General features: G+C 37.2%; 2 protein-coding genes and 1 pseudogene across 3 annotated transcripts; all 3 read left to right on the top strand.

The window, feature by feature from the left end:
- The first annotated feature begins 388 nt into the window (after positions 1 to 388).
- LOC113739993 (pentatricopeptide repeat-containing protein At1g80270, mitochondrial-like) lies at positions 389 to 8,042 on the top strand. 2 transcript variants are annotated; one of them, XR_003460358.2, is made up of 4 exons: positions 389 to 572; positions 2,449 to 3,058; positions 5,672 to 7,016; positions 7,127 to 8,042. XR_003460358.2 is itself a non-coding variant. In XM_027267449.2 (3 exons), exons 1-3 carry the CDS (start codon positions 535 to 537, stop codon positions 6,917 to 6,919), a joined length of 1,896 nt encoding a protein of 631 aa, XP_027123250.1. In that variant the 5' UTR covers positions 389 to 534; the 3' UTR covers positions 6,920 to 7,128. The 2 variants fall into 2 exon arrangements, 1 of the variants encoding a protein (XP_027123250.1); XM_027267449.2 differs by having other exon boundaries at positions 5,672 to 7,128.
- A 2,134-nt stretch (positions 8,043 to 10,176) lies between these two features.
- LOC113739995 (probable F-box protein At4g22060) lies at positions 10,177 to 12,820 on the top strand. Its single transcript, XM_027267451.2, has 2 exons — positions 10,177 to 10,457; positions 11,428 to 12,820. Exon 2 carries the CDS (start codon positions 11,437 to 11,439, stop codon positions 12,547 to 12,549), a length of 1,113 nt encoding a protein of 370 aa, XP_027123252.1. The 5' UTR covers positions 10,177 to 10,457; positions 11,428 to 11,436; the 3' UTR covers positions 12,550 to 12,820.
- Positions 12,821 to 13,698: 878 nt separating this feature from the next.
- On the top strand, positions 13,699 to 18,177 carry LOC113739994 (pentatricopeptide repeat-containing protein At1g80270, mitochondrial-like; annotated as a pseudogene).
- Positions 18,178 to 19,313: the final 1,136 nt, after the last annotated feature.

Here is a 19,313-nt window from a genome sequence, read left to right as displayed (position 1 = left end):
AGGGATGAAAGGAGAAGAATAGGAGAACAAGAAAGAGGTGGGTGGTTGGTGACGGAGGTTGGTAGTGGAGAGGGGAGATAATCCAAAGTTTCCAAAATGCTCTTCTTTAATTGTTAAATTAGGAGCTAAATTGATTTTAGATGGTGGCGCAGCAGAAGGTCTTAATTGGACCTGAAAATTAAGTTCATATATTAAATTGGCCATAAATAAAAGTTAAGGACTAAATTAACTCTAGAAAAAGGTTTAGTGATGAAATTGGTTATTTACCTCATCAATATTGCCAAAAAAATAAAAATGCATCACCATTACTAAAACTTCTCCATTCTACCCTCCATTTTCCCAAAAATATCTAAACCATCACCAAACCAAAGCTGATAGGGCTTTTGTTAGGGTTTAAGCATTTGACCACTCTCACTCTCTCCGTCTCCCTCTCTTCTCTTCTTCTTCCGCTTTTCAACACACGTTCTATCTACTCTCCTCATTTCTACTCGGCAAGCCCTCTCAAATCAAAGCCAAAGGCAAAAATCAATTGTGATGATGTTGCCTCTTCGTCGAGCCTTTAATCCTTTCCGGTAGGCTTCCCTCCTTCTCTTCCTCTATGTGCTTTTTTACTTCTATTATCAACTTTCTTTTGTTCTTTTTATGTGTGGGTTTTAAAGGGCTTAAGAAATGCCCTTTATTTTTAGCATATTAGTTTCTTTCTTTTTTGTTTGTTTGTTTATGGAGTGTTTTTGCGATGTGGGTTTTAATGTATGGGGCTTTGATTGGAGTATTTAGTTGATTATGCAATTTAATTTGTAATTTTAAGGTTTTTTTTTGGTTAGAAAAAGGAAAAATTTAGAAGGGAAATTTTGGAATCAGCTTTTTGTGGAAATAGTGATACTTGGAGACGGGATTTCAGAACACCTCCCTCGCCCCAACCCCCACCCTACCTTCTTTCTCTATTTCTATGAAGAACAAAGTACTGTATGGATATGTAAAGAATGCAGTTTCTTGATCTAGAAAGATTGATTTAGGTATCTGCAATTTCTTAGCTAGATATTAGCTTTCAGCTCTTTGGAATCGGGGAAGTCAATTTCGTATCTTCTTAACACCATTAATTATTTTATCAGCTATTTTTCGAACTCATGAATAGTTCATTAAGTGAACTTATGCGCTTACGAGAGAAGGAAACTTCTGAAGTTGTAAAGGGAAAGGGCTGAATCTGATGACTTTTAGCTTTATTGGGAGGTGCTTGGGAACTTCAGCAGTTATTTTCTCCTCTCTCTCGATGGCCTAGAGGTTAAAAGGTGTCCTCTGGTGATTTGAGGTTGTGAAACCAGTTAGTCAAATGACTGATTACGCATTTTAGCAGCAGATTATGAGATTTTCATTTTATGTGCCTAACTGTGGGCTTAGATTTTTAAACATTCAGCTGCTAATATTTCGACCAGTATGAAGTTTAGTGTATCTTTGTTTAGTTGAAATACTAAATTTACTGGGAAAGTTTAGATTCAAAAGAAGCTGATATTAGTTTGGAAGGTTGTAAGATGCTAATGTAGTTTAATTTTAGTTTCTTTGCCCCTGCTGTGGCCAAGCACATATTTCAGTACTTGCATATCTCCTTGCATGAGTTCTGAATAATTTCTCTGGTATTTTTAATGTGGTATTTATTTTGTATATGCATTTGTGGAATAAGAGTTTTTCTTAGTGATAAAATGATGATACTTGTTGAGTGATTTACGTGCTTCCTTAGCTGACTTCTAGTTTAATCAGAGAAACCAGGGATAGTGAATTGTCTAATGAAGGATACAGGTTCGATCAATCCCACTAGAGATGTTCATTTAAGGTGTAATCTCCCCAGAATTGTGGGTGCATCATTAGTTTGGAATTCCCACCTAAAAAGAGATAATGCCTTAAGAAAAATGCAAAGGTGATGTCTTCTAATGCCATTTGGTTTATTGGAGAAGTACAAATTTAGAGGCAACTTGGTCTGCCTAGTTGAGTAGATTTGGAGCTTGGGCTTGGTATAAAAATTTTTCCTTTGGTAATTGTTTTGCCTCCTTGAATTAGTTTAGTGTTCCATCATTTCTACATCACCTGCATCTTTCTACATGTTAAAAAACTGATCTAGTCGTCTTGGGATTTAGTGGTCCTAACATGGGAGCCATGATTCCTTTGCTGCTTCTGGTCAGGGTTTTTTTTAACTTATAGCAAGGTCCAAATAGAGTTACTCCTAAAATGGGAGCCATGCTGCTTCTGGTCAGGGTCTTTTTAACTTATAGCAAGGCTTAAATAGGGTTACTCCAGACACAGTTACAGTAAGTGGTTATTTTTATTTTTGTTTAGTTTTTGCCTCTTTCAGTGCTTGAATGTTAATTAATGTTAAGGAAAAATTGCTGGATTACTTGTCTAGACAATATTGACTACATAGTCCTTTACTGATTAAGTTTATTATTTTGTATCTAGGAAACAAAGTTTTAGGGTTGGGACTTCCCAAATTTGCAATGAATTAGAAACAGCAAGGTGCACAGTGGAGAACTGCAATTCAGGATATACTGGACCTCATCAACTGATATCCAATAAGCATTTGTCTCTGACACGATTCTTCAACACAACATGTGATTCTCCAAAATTACTTCTGGGTACCCGCAGTTTTGCTTCTCAGGCTGGCACAAAGAGCAGTGGAGAAGATGATGATGATGATTTGGAGGATGGGTTTTCTGAACTTGAAACTTCAACTACCTCTAATATCACTAATGAAAGTGATGCAACCCACAGAAATGAGGATGATTTAATCTCTGAACCAGAACTCTCTGAAGAGGATGATGATGACATTGGGGTGCACAAACCTCAAGATGAGCTGGAATTATCAGATGCTGAGGACGACAAAGGCAAGAAAACTCTGCAGAAAACTGCTTCATCAGAATTGTTCAAGGTCATTTTGGCTGCTCCAGGTTTATCTGTTCATAAGGTTGTAGACAAATGGCTTGAAGAAGGAAATGAAGTGACCCGCCCTGAAATAGCATATACCATGCTCAATCTGCGCAGGCGACGGATGTTTGGGAGGGCTTTGCAGGTAATTTGATCTTATACCTGCTGTATACGGTGTGCAGATTTGGCCATAATATTTAGAACATTGCTTTGTTTTTTATAGTCATAGCTATAGACTAGGTTACTGGTTTTCTGTTTCTCTATTTTACTGTTGGTCGTGTAAGCATGTTTTGAGCTGGTTTTAGCTTTTGGAGAGCTGCCTAAAAGATATCATCTTGGAAAAATTGTCTAAGAATTTGCACACAATGGTTCTGTAGGCATCTGTATGTGTAGAACTCATAAAAACAGCTTGTATAAAGCATAAATTAAACTAAAAGCAGACATAAATAAGCAAATGAAGACATTTTAAATTGCATCAGCTTGGAAAGAGATATAATGAATTTATTTCTAACCAAACGAGCACAGTATGTTACTTTAAGTAACAAACCAGACTATTTTGTTTAAGGCCTTATGGTATCCATGTTGTACACTTGTATCCCTCTTATTAGTATCTTCCCCTGATACTCGATATATTAAAGTATATCCCTATAAAGAGGTTGCCTTGTTCTTGATCAACCTTTAAAGGAAGTTCTTTATCTATGGAGATCTTATGCCTTTCTATGTGGAGGCGGGAAGTTTTCTCTTTGCAGTCTGAGTCTTTGGGAGAAAGTAAGTTGTTAGCTAGTTTTTTAACATGTTTTTGGCTTCAAGAACTTAATAGCCGGTGTTTATCCAAGAACACAGCAGAAATTAGATGTTTGTGATGATTTATTGGTACCCTCTTTATGGTTTTCTAGTTGTCTGTTTTCATTATGTGTAGTCCAAGTAGAAACAGTATGACAATGGTTGACATGGGGTATGGGTCTGGAATCTGGATCGGTTCCAGTCAGATTTGAATGGGTGCGTTGACCTTGGAAAGTGTTGGGTCTGACTTGGTAGAGGTTGATGGCTTGCTTATCATTGGTGAATAGGTGGCTGCAATAACCCACTCTCTGCATTAAAGGTGTTCCCAAGAAGAACTAAAGGTAGAAAGATGAAATTGGCTTTTGCATAGCGAAAGATTGAGGAAAGTTAAAATTCTAACTACTTTGGGTGCAGAAGATGATTACACAGCAATGACAGAATAGCAAATGATAGGATAGTCATGAGAACCAGGACAATGGTTGGTGGGTCTAATCTACCAATATAAACTGTTAGTGACATTTAAAGCATCAAAAGCAATATTGGTCTCAAAACCAGACAAATTTTTTATTCTTATGCTTGCTTGGCAGTTATGTGAAAATTTAGTGGTCTTGGTCAGTTAAAAACTCCCTAAGGTCAAGCTTTTTAACAGGTCAAAGCTTTCTAAGTCTTCGCCTTACCAGACAATAAATGCTAAACATAACATAACACAATTAGACCAACTGCTTTGCTAATAAAATATCATGGATAAGTATTGCGTATTAAATTTAAGAAATTATCTTTTCATTTTAAAAATACTACAGGGCATAACTTCTTGCATACTATATGTATATGTATATTATGAAAACATCCCACTACCCATATCCTGGCACTTGTTCCCTTGTCCCATATACCCCTGATTTTAGAAAATAACACATCCAACTCTTAGACATGTAACAGTGCCGACACTCATAGCTGAATACAGGTAACATAGAGTGCAGTCAACTAGGAAATTTTGGCCAACTTTGGCATGGTTATGGACATTCAAAACATGGATATGCTAGGTATTAGTTATTAGCATTCAAATACCTCAAAGTTTTTTCATCCTTTGAGATCATAGTAGTAATCTGTTTCTGATTAACAATCAAAGATCAAGTTGTCTCTCTGTCTCTCTCTCTCTGTCACTCTTCACCTCTCAAGAGCAGTAGGGATGGTGTCCTCAGCTCTGCATAATAGTTGTTGATCATGTAGTCATTGAGTCCCTTTGCTATGATCCTGGTTTGAACAGTTTAGAAATTGCTAGTATGTTACATTTTTATTGTAAAGAGTGGCATACTTAGATAGTGCTTCTGCCCATTTTATCCTTGTAAATGCTCTATGAGCCAAACTCTGGAAACAAGGGGAATTGTGGTATTCTGGCTTATCCTGAAATAAAAATCTCCCAAAATCTGGCACATGTTCTGATTCTGCACTGTTGAGGTTACATAGCAGTATGAATTATATTAACAATAGACGTTTTCTTGGTTAAATTATATTTTTAATTGGCTGTATGGTTAAGGTGTAGCATACATCATGTCATGTATGGGACATGCCACCGATATTAGACTGGTTTGAAGTGATGCTTGAGGTTAGATATGCAACAATGGAGGGAAAGGATACTCTTCTGAGATTTAATACTATTATTTGAGTGGTGTGGACCAGTTTAAACAGTCTGTGTCAGACTCTGCTCGGTGCTATGCGCTAAACTGGGAAGTATCAGAAAAAATTTCTTGTAACCAAATGCTCCTTATCTACTTTCCCATGTGTTGAGGACAACAACATTTTCTGGGGATCGCTTCTTATATCTACTTCAAGTGTATCGTTCTGAAAGATTTACAAACATTCTGAACAGATATTTTAGCATCTGATTGACGCACACATAATTTCATCTGATCTGTATCATGCTTCTCTGTGTTTCTAGAGTTACTTATGCTCTTATTTACTTATTTTCTTGGGACAGCTCTCAGAGTGGTTGGAGTTGAAAGGTGGTCACGAGTTTGGTGAGAGAGAATATGCTTCTCGTCTTGATTTGATTGCCAAAGTGCGTGGTATTGAGAAGGCAGAAAATTACATTCAGAACATCCCAAAATCCTTCAGAGGTGAAATTCTTTATCGTACTCTATTAGCTAATTGTGTGGCTGTAGCAAATCTGAAAAAGGCTGAGGATGTTTTCAATAAGATGAAGGATCTGGGGTTCCCAATTACTAGCTTTGCTTGTAACCAGTTGCTGCTTTTGTATAAGAGGTGTGATAAGAAGAAAATTGCTGATGTTCTGTTGTTGATGGAGAAGGATAATGTAAAGCCTTCCCTCTTCACATATAAAATTTTGATAGACGCTAAAGGTCAATCATATGACATTACTGGGATGGAAAAAATTGTGGAGACAATGAAGGATGACGACATAGAACCTGATTTTGCAACAAAAGCCTTATTAGCTAGGCACTACATCTCTGGCGGGCTAAAGGAGAAAGCTGAGAGTCTGTTGCAGGAGATGGAGGGAGTAGATATAAAAGAAAACCGTTGGGCCTGCCACTCTTTCCTTCATCTATATGCAGACCTTGGAAAAGCTGATGAAGTTCACAGAATATGGAAAGTTTGTGAATCTAGACCGCGGCTTCTGGAATGCCTAGCAGCTATTGAAGCTTGGGGAAAGCTAAAGAAGGTCGAAGAAGCAGAAGCAGTCTTTGAATCTATGGCGAAAAAATGGAGTAAGCTGTCTGGGAAGCACTATTCGGCTCTACTGAAAGTCTATGCAAATCAGAAATTGCTGGACAAAGGGAAGGATCTTGTGAAGCGGATGGCTGATAGTAACTGCTATATAGGGCCACTGACTTGGGATGCGCTTGTTAAGCTTTATGTTGATGCTGGTGAAGTGGAAAAGGCTGACTCCATACTACAGAAGGCTGCAGAACAGAACCGGATGAGACCACTGTTTAGTTCTTTTATGGCCATTATGGATCAGTATTCGAAGAGAGGTGATGTACACAATACTGAGAAGCTGTTCCACAAGATGAGAAAAGTGGGGTATGTATCCCGTATTCGACAGTATCAATCGCTTGTTCAGGCCTATATTAATGCCAAGACACCTGTATATGGTTTCCATGAGAGGATGAAGGCCGACAATATATTCCCCAACAGAGCGTTGGCAGCTCAATTGGCTCAGGTGGATCCCTTTAAAAAGACGGCAGTTTCAGACTTGCTCGATTAAGGTCAATTTTCTGGTTGCAGAATTGCTTTCAAGCAATGCGGTTATAAATTGACCACATCATCTTCTTCGTATTCAAAATTAGTCTTACCAGTCAAATGTAGGTTGAAGACTAAGATTTCTTGGTTCTTGTAGGTTTTGGAGATGTTCCCTTTTCGCTATTGATAACTTGAGATCTACTAATTCTTTTTTAACTAATTTTTTTCCCAGTATTTGCTTGTAACTCCGCCATAGGGTATGCCGGTATGCTCCTGCTGACTCGAATCTGGTTGCTGTGTCTCCGTGATTCATTGGTAAAAAGGTTGGTATTAAATCTGTCTGCAATTTGCAAGATTGCAGCATGTCATTAAAGCGAGTCCAAGGAAAATTTTTGGCTTTTGGTTTAGGGTGTCTTTAACTCTTTCCTAGTTGGGGCATAAACGTACCAACGATTATATTATGGGGGGCGCAAATGAGTCGAAGTACCAAGATCAGCTTGAAATTGAGTTTAATCTCAAGTTAAATGCCAAACCATCAGTTAGGTAGGAGACTGCAGTATCCTAAAAGCCTCCTGAGTCCTGACTGCGTTTTGGTCTAGCCAGTTGTAAGAGCACTGCAATTGAATGTTTTATGCTGCAGGTAGTGTGAGCCCATAGCATTGTGCTAGGGAGGAGGGGCTGGAACGGTTACAACCGTTCCGGAAGGTTCACGGCCATGATTAGGTCAAAAAAATTTGTGCGGCTCAGATCACTTCTTGTAACTTAATTTTCACATCGTGTGGGATCCACAAAAATGTTGTTCTAGTGTTACTCGTTATTTTATTGTTACACCTTATACAGATGATGTTACACCGTGTGCAAATGGTATTACACCTTCCAGAGCAACTGTTCCAGCCCTGAATCCTTGTGCTAGCATGGTGTCAGAATCGGCTATGCCTCTCAGGCACAATGCAGTTCCACTAGTCATAAGTCTCCACAGATTTGAACCCAAGTCTGATCTAGTTTCTGGATTTAGATCCAAATTTGGCTTAGTACAGAATACTAGCTGGGAATATTTGTAATATCAATTTAACCTTCAAAGGACAACTTTTTCCACATTGCCTGGATACAATATTATGGTACCCGTTGACCCTTTGGTTCTTCTTGGATTTTTTTTTTCTTCTTTCAAATTAAAGGTTTTACTTCGACATTTGACTGTGATCCTAGAGGATTTTCCTTCACGTTTGCCAATCGTTTGCCAACTAGAGAACTTCCCTTAGTTTATTCCCGATCATCAATACGCACTATTGTCAAATCCCATGGGAAATTTAATTGCAAGTGGAATGAAATTTTGTTGTCAAAATTTAATGAGAAGACCACAAGATCAAGTCTTTAATGTTTGTCCTAGCTGATTGTATATGACATATATGTAACTAATCCAAAAAACTAGTAGCTAAGCTTCTTTTTGTTCTCAAGCTTCGATTTTCATGCTCAATTTTACGTACAAAAACCGGATTCTCTTGACCGCCAGGAAATGTTCATATTTTAGTATTCTGATCACACCTTGGGTTGTCTACTTAAACAGTGATTATGTTATAAAAAGATGCATAAATGCATTGAAAGTTGGAGCTCAGTTATTTACAAGACTCTCTTGGGCTAGAATAAAAGTGCAAAACTGATATGTATGAGATGAAGTCCTCCATGAAAGTTTGTCTAGGGGTTGCTATTATTTGCCTCATGCTTGCCTTAGCAGTTGCTCTTCCAGCTTCAAGGGGAGGAGTTGGAGCTGAGGACTCGGGTAGTTGTGGTGATGGTGGTGGTTGCAGTGCTGTCCACGGAGGCGCTGTTGCTGTGAATGCACCTGCTGAATATACTGCCAGCAACAGCCCACCAGCTGCCGCTACTGGATGGTGGTGGTGCTGTATATGTTTCGTTTTTTACATTAACCTGCAACAGGATTTACAGAGCTTATTTGCATGTAAATTGGGTGATATGGCATAAAACCACAAGGTATCCACGCAAATTATTTTTCAGCACCAAGTTCCTCTGCTCTCCGGCCTCCCATCTGCAGCAAAAACAAAATCAAAAAGACAAAAAGGGAAAAAGATAGCAAAATCAAAACTAGGCTTTGTTTTGTTATTTACTTCAATGTCTGTCCAAAATAGAAGAGCCTAGTTCTCAAGGGGTGTGCCATTGTCTTCCTCTTTTCATCAAGTTGACATTATTACAAGCTTTCTCTATCTCTTATATCAATTTGTAAGTAGCATGTGACGTGAAGAAATCGTTTTCTTTTGGTTTTTTTTTTTCAAATCTAGGAGTGATAGTACATATGTTTCTATGCAAGAATCTTAATATCAGTACATTTTTATTTTTGCATGAATCAAATTGAATACAGTTTGTATTAACCTTTTAACTGTCAGTCTTCATGCAAATTGGATAAGTGATATTGCTCCATACAAAAGAGAGAAGAAAAAACAAATAAATACATGACCTGGATTGTTTCAAAATTCCTAATGTTTCTCTCTTGAGGTGAAAAATAAGGCATTGATTACTACATAGGGGTGACTTAGTGAACCAAAATGATTTAATGTTACTAACTAAACTATTGTTGCTTTAACCATTAGGGGTGTAAATGAGGCAAGTAGAGCACGAATTAGTGCTCTGCTCAAGCTGGAACTAGTGAGAAAAAGTTTTGCTTGAACTCGAACTCGAACTTGATTGAGAATTAAAATCAAAACTTGAGATCTACGAAGGCTAAGATTGAGCTCAAGCTTGACAGCCACACAATTGATCGAACTCAAGTCTTAACATGAGACAAGTTCGAACTTAAACTCTAGTTAAAAACACACACACACACTAATGTGCTCGAGTTTGGCTCGTTATCTCAGCAAAGCATGCTCGAGCTAGACTCGAGCCCATGTTGACCAAGTTCAAGTGGGCATTTCATCCAATTACTAAAGAGCTGCTCTCTAGCAGCTCTATTTGTTTACAAGAACTTTGAATGTGTTTCTTTCGTTCTTTGACTTTTGTTACCATCCAGTTAGTAAATTTGGATGTTGCAATGCCACAATTTTTCAATATTTATGTGTAACCAAATGAGAAGGAATAAATATTTTTGATGATATAATTAGAGGCAGAGGATGAGTATTCGGTTTGGTCCAGCGGACTGTACCAGAATTTTGGTATCAGGTTGACAAGCTTTAGTACAAAAAACACAGGAAGTGTCACATTAATATCGTACAAGCTTATGGTAATATAAAAGAAAATGAAAATGAAGGAGGGAATTGCTACGTCGGCATGCTATCCTTTTTGAAATTCCAAGGTCTACTAAAAATAAATGCTAGTCCTTACTCGTGGGAAGACTTTTCAAAGTGCACCGACTTTCAACTGCCGTGGAGATCAATCTTTCCTACACCTTCGACTTTCCTGGTGCTGTCAACTTCTTGAAGTTGGAATTTGAGTGATATAGAACTGGAAAATCACCTCAACTTTGAGGTCAATACAGACCATTGGAGTCGCAGCAGGGAACACTTCAGTCTTGTTCTCCTTTCATCTATCCTCAGCAGCTACCAGTTTAGTTTCAGGTAATAAGATATGTCATACTAGAATATGATTGAAATGCTTGCAAGAAAGCCTGTTGAAGTAGCAGATCATATATCTAGTAGAAGGCATTTCAGTTCTTGGTTTGATATCAAGATTTGCAATCCTTGTGCTTTGTTTAAGGAAGGGTTTTTTTTAGTAAGTGGTTTGCATCATAACTTGATTAAAGATTGTAAAGATATATGATAATAACCCTAGCTACCAGAGTTCTGTTTCCGTTAATGAATTCTGTTTTCTATTTGATGATGAGTTTATTTTCCTCGTTGATGAGGGATGAGAATTCAATTCTTACCATCTTCATCACCAACTACTGCTAGATTTCTGGCCCTCCTCTTCAAGAATAAGTTAAAGAAAGACACTTTGTAACTTTGCTGCCTGGATTATTGTAGGAAGTCAAAGTTGTATCCCATTTTGGGGGGATTAAATTATTGAAAACACAGAAGATAATTCAATGTAGTGGTTGAAGCTCTTAAGCTGTCGCTTCTACTTGTCCTTGGTGTCATATTCAGTGAATTTGCTAATTAAGTACAAATTATGTGAAGTTACGAGGGTTGTCTCCCCAATGCCTTAGCAAACTTATATAGATGGTTGCTCCTTCAAGTGCTACAGTTGCCTTGAACTTTGTGGATCCTCTACAATTGGCCAATACTATCTGCAAATTCTTGTTTTTTTTTTAATAATTAATTGGTTAAGGAGTAAAAACAGCATGAACAGTTCAGTTGATTGAGTAGTAAGATGTCTGTATCTGTAATGGGCTTGAATTCGTGTCCTTTTCACAAAAATCTCATTTTTCCGGATAGATAATCCAAGGATGTTGATTCGTGCTTGTCTTATTGATGTTTCCACTATAGTTTGTTTTTAAGGTGCCCATATTTTATGCAATGATCTAAAGGTTTGCTGTTACATATACATATCATAGTCCAAAACTTCATTATTCTCTCATGTTTCAATCAGAGATCACAAATGGCTGACTGGTCCCAGCTTCCATATGATATCATTCAAATGATTGCAATTCGATTAGATGCTGTTGAAGATTTTCTAGCATTTTCTGCTGTTTGTAGTTCTTGGAGATCATTTTACGTGACCAAAAAATGGACTCCAGGTCCTCAAGTGCCTTGGCTAATGCTCTCTGATAATAAAAACAGTAACATGAGGAGTTTCTTTAGCTTGTACAGAGATAAGGTATACGAATTGGAGCTGCCTGAAGCTTGTGGTCGGAGGTGCTGGGGATCCTCTGATGGGTGGCTTGTAACTATAGGCAGTGACCTCGAAATCCATCTTTTGAATGCTTTTACCAGAGACCAAATAAGACTGCCTGCAGCAAGTACATTCCAGTTCCTCTTCAACGTAGCAGTTGATTGGTATCAGTTGATAGAGAAGGCCATTCTGATGAGGAAACCAAGCCAATCGACTGCTAGCAAAGAGGATTTCCTGATTGTGGCGATTTATGGTCCTCTAAGGCAGCTGGCCTTTACCAAACCAGGCTATGCTTCATGGATAACCGTTGAAGAATCATTTCAGTATAGGATCATGGATGTTGCTTGCCTCAACGATCAAATCTTTGCCATTTCTGCCACTGGTACCCTTCTTGTTGTTGACATCAATTCGCATCTCCCCGTGATTGAGCACATTGCAGCACCCCCACATGAATGGGCCAGGGACCAAATATTTTTGGTGGAATCGTTCGGAGAACTTTTGATGATTTACCAAAACGTCTATGTTGGTAATTTAAATCATACAGGTGATCCAGTACAGTTTGACGTGTTTAAATTTGATTTCGGCGCAAGAGAATGGACACAATTAATGGATTTGGGAGATCGAGCAATCTTTCTTGGTGATAACATATCCATGTCTGTTTCTGCAGCCAACTTGATCAACATCAGAGGGAATAGCATCTATTTCATTGGTAGTAAAGTTGAACATTGGTGGAGATATGATGAGCATTTCGTGGATCGTGATTCTGGGGTGTATAACATGGCTAGCAGGATTGTTGAACCATTTTACTTTGGTGCAGATTACCCCAGTTACTACTCTTGTCCAGTTTGGTTGACACCTACTTTATGCTACAACTGTTAATCCCATCCATTTGCATAATCTCTGCAGGATCACAACTTGACAGGTAATGGAAGATGGTATAAAGGGAGATGAGACAATGAATAGGTCTGATAATGGCCATAACAGTGTTATTCTTGTGTGTATGATCTTCAACTTAATTCATCATATCTTCTCATTGCATCAACTAGCTTCAAAGCTGAACGAATTTTGGGCATGTTAATGATAATTTGTGGTGTAAATAATAGTCACTCACCTTGATACTGATATATTATGCTTTGAACTCTTTCATCAACTAGGCCCCATGGTGTTGGAAATTGCCTTTTCCTCTTGGCAATTGATATCGTTGGCTAATTGTGAATGTAAAATATTATTGATTGACCTCAAAGTAGAGTTAGATGGATCAATGCAACATTGTTTACTGAAGACAGAGGTACTGGTAAACCAGGGAAAGAAAGCCAGGGGACCATGTAAATTTCACTCTTCCTTTGCTAAAAAATAAAGAGTAAATCTTACATATATTAATAGTGTATATACTATCACGGTTGGATACATAACACATGAACAAAATTTTAATTTTAATTTTAAATTCAGATAAGTTGTCATGCATCCAACGGTGATGGTGTGTACACTATCAGTGTATAAAAGATTAATCCAAAAATAAAATAAAAAAACTTAATATAAAAAGTTAAATCTCACATTTCTCCTTTATTGCCTAATGATTTGCAAATTCGATGAATTTCTAATTTTTGTCCATCACATGTTCAAATGCATCAATATGGACACAAATCACAATTAGACCCATTCATTACCGGTTATAAAACTTGTCCAATCCTTTCCAAGCATACAAATATCCCAAGTATAAGTCCTAAACTCTAATTGATCACATTGAAAATAGAGTAACAATCCAAATTAAAATTAATCAAAACAAAAAATTCTCAATAATTTAGAGAGTGTTCATTTTCCATCCACATAAATGTGGACCTGACAATGAGTTTGGATTCTATAGTTTGATCCAAACCCTATGAGTTGTATTGGTTATAAATTACAATTTGATATTAGTATTCACTTTATCGTTGATGAGTTAGCTTTTTCTTTTTTTTTGGTATGAAGGCGCAATATGTATGTACACGTTCATCAGTGGCGCTAATTTTCTTCCCCTTTTCGCAGGGTTTAAGCATTATCAAGATTCCACGCTTTTGCTCACACATACTCTCTCACAGTCTACTCATTTCTACATGTGCCAGCCCTCGAAAGATCAAGGCCGAAGAGAAGAAAGAAATCATTATGATGTTGTCTCTTCGTCGAGCCTTTAATCCTTTCCGGTAATCTTCCCTTCCTTTTCTTCATCTATGCATTTTTCACTTCTTTTACATGTTTTCCTTTATTTTTTCTTTTTGCTTTTCCTTTCATGGGTAGTAAAGGGCTCAAGAAATGCCCTTTTCTTTAGGAAATTTTGGTTTGTTTTCCCCTTTTTTCAACCCTTTATGAAGAATATTTACGATGTATGTTTTGATGTGTGGACTCTGATTGCAACCATAGAGTTGATTCTGCAATTTAACTCGTAATTTTCAAGGTGGCATTTTTGTTTTGGTTTTTGAAAGAAAAACAAATTTAGGAGAGGATTTTTGGAATGATAGAAGCTGGAACTAGTAATAGTTGGAGATGGGACAAAAGGCCTTTTCCCCCCTTCTTTTTGTCCATTTCTGAAAAAGAAGATAAATTATGTGAAGAAATGGAAGGAATGTACTTTCACTGATAAAAATAAATTCCTAGGTTGCTGCAATTTCTTAGTCAGACTATTTTCCTTCTGGATTTTGCTTTTGGTTAGATGTTATTATCTTACTAATATTCCTTTTTAAAATGAGAGAACAAGAATGTACACTTTTGTTATCACCATTAGTGCTCTAATCTTGCATTATATTTATAAGCGGATATCTGATTAATTGAACTTTTCTGCTTAAGAAAAATGTGGATTCTATACATGGTTCTTTGCTAAGTTCTGGTTTGATCAGAGAAACTGAAAAAAGTAAATTTTTTAATGAAGCAGGAGGTTCGGTCAATCCAACTAGAATTTTTCCTATAAACCTGTAATGTGCCCCCAAAATGTGGATGCAGAAAGTACAAGGCATTTTCACCTAATATGGATGAGTTCTCTGTTGTTACTGCAAAGTGATGTCCTCTAATGCCATTACATGTATAGAGAGCTGCAACTTTAGAGGCAACATGATCTTGCTAGTTAAATTGATTGAATGCTTGGGATTAGCATACAATACTTTTCCTTTCATAATAGATGTTGGTTGTCACATCTGATGAATCGATAGTATAAATTAGGGTGTAATATAAATCACCAAGAATGTGCTAGATGGGAAATCATGAAGTTATTTATTTATTTATTTTTATATGGGGAAGGGGGGCTAACATGGGAGCCTAAAGTCCTTAGCTGTATCTGTTTAGGATTTTAACTTGTAGAAAGGTCAAAATAGGTTCGTACAGATGTTATTTTATTAGTGCTTTTCTTTTATTTATCTATGTATTCCTTTTGCATCATGTTGTGCTTCAATGGCTTTGATTATAAAGAAAACTTGCTGGATTACTTGTTTTGACTGCATTTACTTAATAGTCCACTGTATTTTGTTTGTACTCATTGTTGATCAAGTTTACCGTGTCTTCTAGGAATCACAGATTTGGAGCGAGGATTTCCCTATTTTGCTATGATTTAGAGACAACAAGGTGTGCATTGGAGAACTGCAATTCAGGTTATACTGGATCTCAACAAATGATATCATCTGTCTCCGACATGGTTCTTCAACGCAAGTTGTGATTCTCAAAAATTACTTTCAGGAACCCGCAGTTTCACTTCTCAGGCTGGCACTGAGAGTAGTGGACAAGATGATGTGACTTGGAGAATGGGTTTACCGAGTTTGGGACTTCAACTACTTCTGATCTCTTTAATGAAAGCCATGCAGTTCATGAAAATGAGGATGATTTAATCTGTGAATCAGAACTCTCTGAAGAGGATGCTGGTAATATTGGGGAGGCCAAGCCTCAAAATGAGCTGGGGGTATCTGGTATTGAGACTGATGATGGAAAGAGAACTCTGCAGTAAACAACTTTCTTCCGTATTGTGCAAGGGAACTTGGCCATACCAAATTCTTGTTGATTATTTAGTCATTAGAGTTCCTTAGTCCAATAATGGTTGGAGAATTTAGATAATCCGATATTTGGGTAGTAATTTTTGTCTTTCTCTGAGCATGTCATTTTTCTTGTGCGCATCCTAAGAACTCAACCTTGAAAACCATGGGAGTCTATTGTATTCTAGTTCATCCGAATAAGGACAATCTCCCCAAATGATGCACATATTGTGCTTGTATAGTTTTGAGGTTAAATAGCAGAATAAACATTCTAGCAAAGTGGTAATTTCTTGGTTGAAGTGCATTCTTATTTGCCTGTATGGTTGAGGTTTGTTTATGGCATGTCACGTATGCAGTGAGCCACCAATATGGAGTGGTTTACACTGATGCTTGAGCTTAGATATGTGAAACTGTAGGGAGATGGTACTCTTCCAAGAGTTAATACTATTAGTTGAGCTGTGTGGACCAGTTTTAACTGTAAGTGCTAGACAAGACAGTGACATGGATATATTGGGAGGTACTGAACTACATGGTAGAAGAAAGTTTTGCTTATAACCAAATGTTCCATGTCTATTTTCCCATATGCCAATAGGACAGCAACAATTTTGTAGGAACTTTTCTTCTTGCTAATACTAGCATATGTTCTTGAAAGATTCACAACTACTCATGTACAGATGTTACAATGTATAATTCACACATGCTTATAGAGTTTCACCTGATCTGTTTCATGTTCGTTTTATGCTTCTGGAGTTATTTACACTTCACATATTTATTTTCATTGGACAGTTCTCAGAGTGGTTGGAGTTGGAAGGCCACGAGTTTGGTGAGAGAGATTATGCTTCTTGTGTTGATTTGATTGCCAAAGTGCATGGTCTTCAGAAGACAGAAAGTTATATTGCAAACATCCCAAAATCCTTCCAAGGTGAAGTTGTTTATCATACACTATTAGCCAATTGTGTTCCTGTAGCAAATGTGCAGAAAGCTGAGGAGATTTTCAATGAGATGAAGGATCTGGGATTCCCAATTACAAACATTGCTTGTAATCAGTTGCTTTTTTTGTATAAGAGGTCAGACAAGAAGAAAATTGCTGATGTTCTATTGTTGATGGAGAAGGAAAAGGTAAAGCCTTCTCTATTCACATACAAACAATTGATAGATGTCAAAGGTCAATCAAATGACATCACTGGCATGGAGAAAATAGTTGAGACAATGAAGGATGATGGTTTAGAACCTGATTTTACTATAAAGGACTTGTTAGCTAAGCATTACATCTCTAGTGGGCTGAAAGAGAAAGCTGAGAATCTGTGGAGATGAATGTAAAGAAAATCGTTGGGCCTACCACTCTTTACTTCCTATATATGCAGCCCTTGGAAAATCTAATGAAGTGGAAAGAATCTGGAAGATTTGTGAATCTATACCACGGCCTCTGGAATGCTTGGTAGCCATTGAAGCTTGGGGAAAGCTAAACAAAATTGAAGAAGCAGAAGCAGTGTTTGATACTTTGTTGACAGCATGGAGTAAGCTGTCCTCAAAGCATTGTTCTGCTCTACTGGGAGTTTATGCAAATCACAAATTGTCGGACAAAGGAAAGAATCTTGTGTAGCAGATGGCCGATAGTAACTGCCATATAGGGCCACTGACTTGGGATACGCATGTTAAGTTTCTAGTTGATGCTGGTGACGCTGAAAAGGCTGACACCATTTTACGGAAAGTTGCAGAGCAGAATCAAATGAAGCCAATGTTAAGTTCTTACATGACCATTATGGATCACTATGCAGAGAGGGGTGATGTACAAAAAACTGAAACTGTTCCACAGGATGAGAAAGGTGGGGTATCTACCCATATCCGACAGTACCAACCACTTGTTCAGGCCTATATTAAAGCCACGGCTCCTGTTTATGGGTTCTACAACAGAATGAAAGCTGACAATCTATTCCCCAACTGCCCAGCAGAGCCTTGGCAGCTCAATTGGCTCAGGTAGATCCCTTTAATGAGACAGTTTCAGAGTTGCTCAAATGAGGTGGTCTACTGGAGATTTTCCGGTTGCAAAATTGTTTGCAAGCAAAGTTATGAATTGTCTGCATCAGCATGTTATTGTACAGAATTAGGTGTAGAATTAATTGAAGGTTGAAAACTAAGAATTCTTGCTTCTTTTTTGGTTTTAAAATGTTCCATTTTTCCAATTGGAACCAATCTGATGTGCTTGTCCTTGCTTCTTTTGTTGCAGTGCCTTCCTAAATCCTTGGTGAAAGGTTGGGGAGTAAATCTGGCTACACTTACAGGATGTTTTTACCCCACTTGGGATCTAACGGGTTATGGGTCTAACAGCTTGACCTTTCATTGAAACAGGTCCCCTAGGAAAGTACTTTGCTTTTGGCTGTGGTGTGTGTGTGATTAATCTTCTAAATAGATGTAAGCCATTTTTTGACAGCAAAATTAGCTAAAAATTGTCAAAACGAATAATTATGCTGCAACTAATTACTACGCAAATTGTTTCTAACACGTTGAGCTTTCGACATTGTGGTGGTTGCAGCTATGTTTGCATGAAAAACAATATGCCTGTTCTCTTTTCAGATGCTGCAGATAATATAATGATTTTAATTACATGAAAGAAAAGCTCAATAATGACCACAATTTCTATTCCAACTTTCCTCCTTAATGACCACAATTTCTATTCCTATCACAAAACTAACAACTATCCAACTCTTGCACATGCTGTCATTTCCCTAATAAATTTGATTCTTCCTAATCAACCCTTGTTACCAGAATTTAAGTACAAGAAATGATAGGACTGAATTGATTTTTTATTTTTTATTTTCTTTTTAGCAATGGAGGGGTAAGACTTAAGAAGTGATAAGCGAGTAGGGTATTTAAAATCAGAACTTCTAATTTCTAGAAGCTGTCGGTCAACCATTAGATCAAGGCTTTTTCAGCGGGACATAATTGATTAATTACTAGCAATAGTTTAGGTACCTTTTTTTTGTGTGTAAACCTGGTGTCTGATGACTGCATTAGACTCGACTAATCTGGGCCCCAACTATGAGTTTGGTATTTAACTTTCACCATTATTTGATTATTAAATTGCTAAGTTACTCGTTTTTGTCTTTGTTTTACTAAATATAGTTGCTAAATCAATATAATATAACATATTTCTAGTATCCGCTACTTAATTGTTGCTTAGGATGACAAATTCTGTTGGGATTGATGATTTTATTGTTATATTTGGTTTCAAAATAAGTTATCTTGAAATGGTGTTCGGATGTGGACACACAATTTATAATTAATATCATGAGTTAAATTTTCACTTACCATTCATTTCCTAGAACCCACCCACCCACTTTATTCAAATTCCTTACCTTAGATATGGTCACACAATTTATAATGAAATCATAAGTTAAATTCTCACCTACTATTCATTTCTCTATGGCTCACCCACTTTATTCAGAATCCTTACCTATTTCATGTACAAATGCAAAGGTAACTGTTGGCATTTTATAAGGATAAAAAGCCTCCAAAAAAAAAAAAAACCTATTGGCTTCTTTATTGCTCTCCTTCATCTGAATTCCCCATCCTTCTCTTTTGGGGTAATCTGCAATGCTTGGGTCACTATTTTAGAAAGGTTGGATGTTGGATTGATGAATTATTCATGGGAAT

Source organism: Coffea arabica, chromosome 6e, assembly GCF_036785885.1.
Source record: "Coffea arabica cultivar ET-39 chromosome 6e, Coffea Arabica ET-39 HiFi, whole genome shotgun sequence".
Taxonomy (NCBI): Eukaryota; Viridiplantae; Streptophyta; class Magnoliopsida; order Gentianales; family Rubiaceae; genus Coffea; species Coffea arabica.
This window is presented reverse-complemented; position numbering and strand designations above follow the sequence as displayed.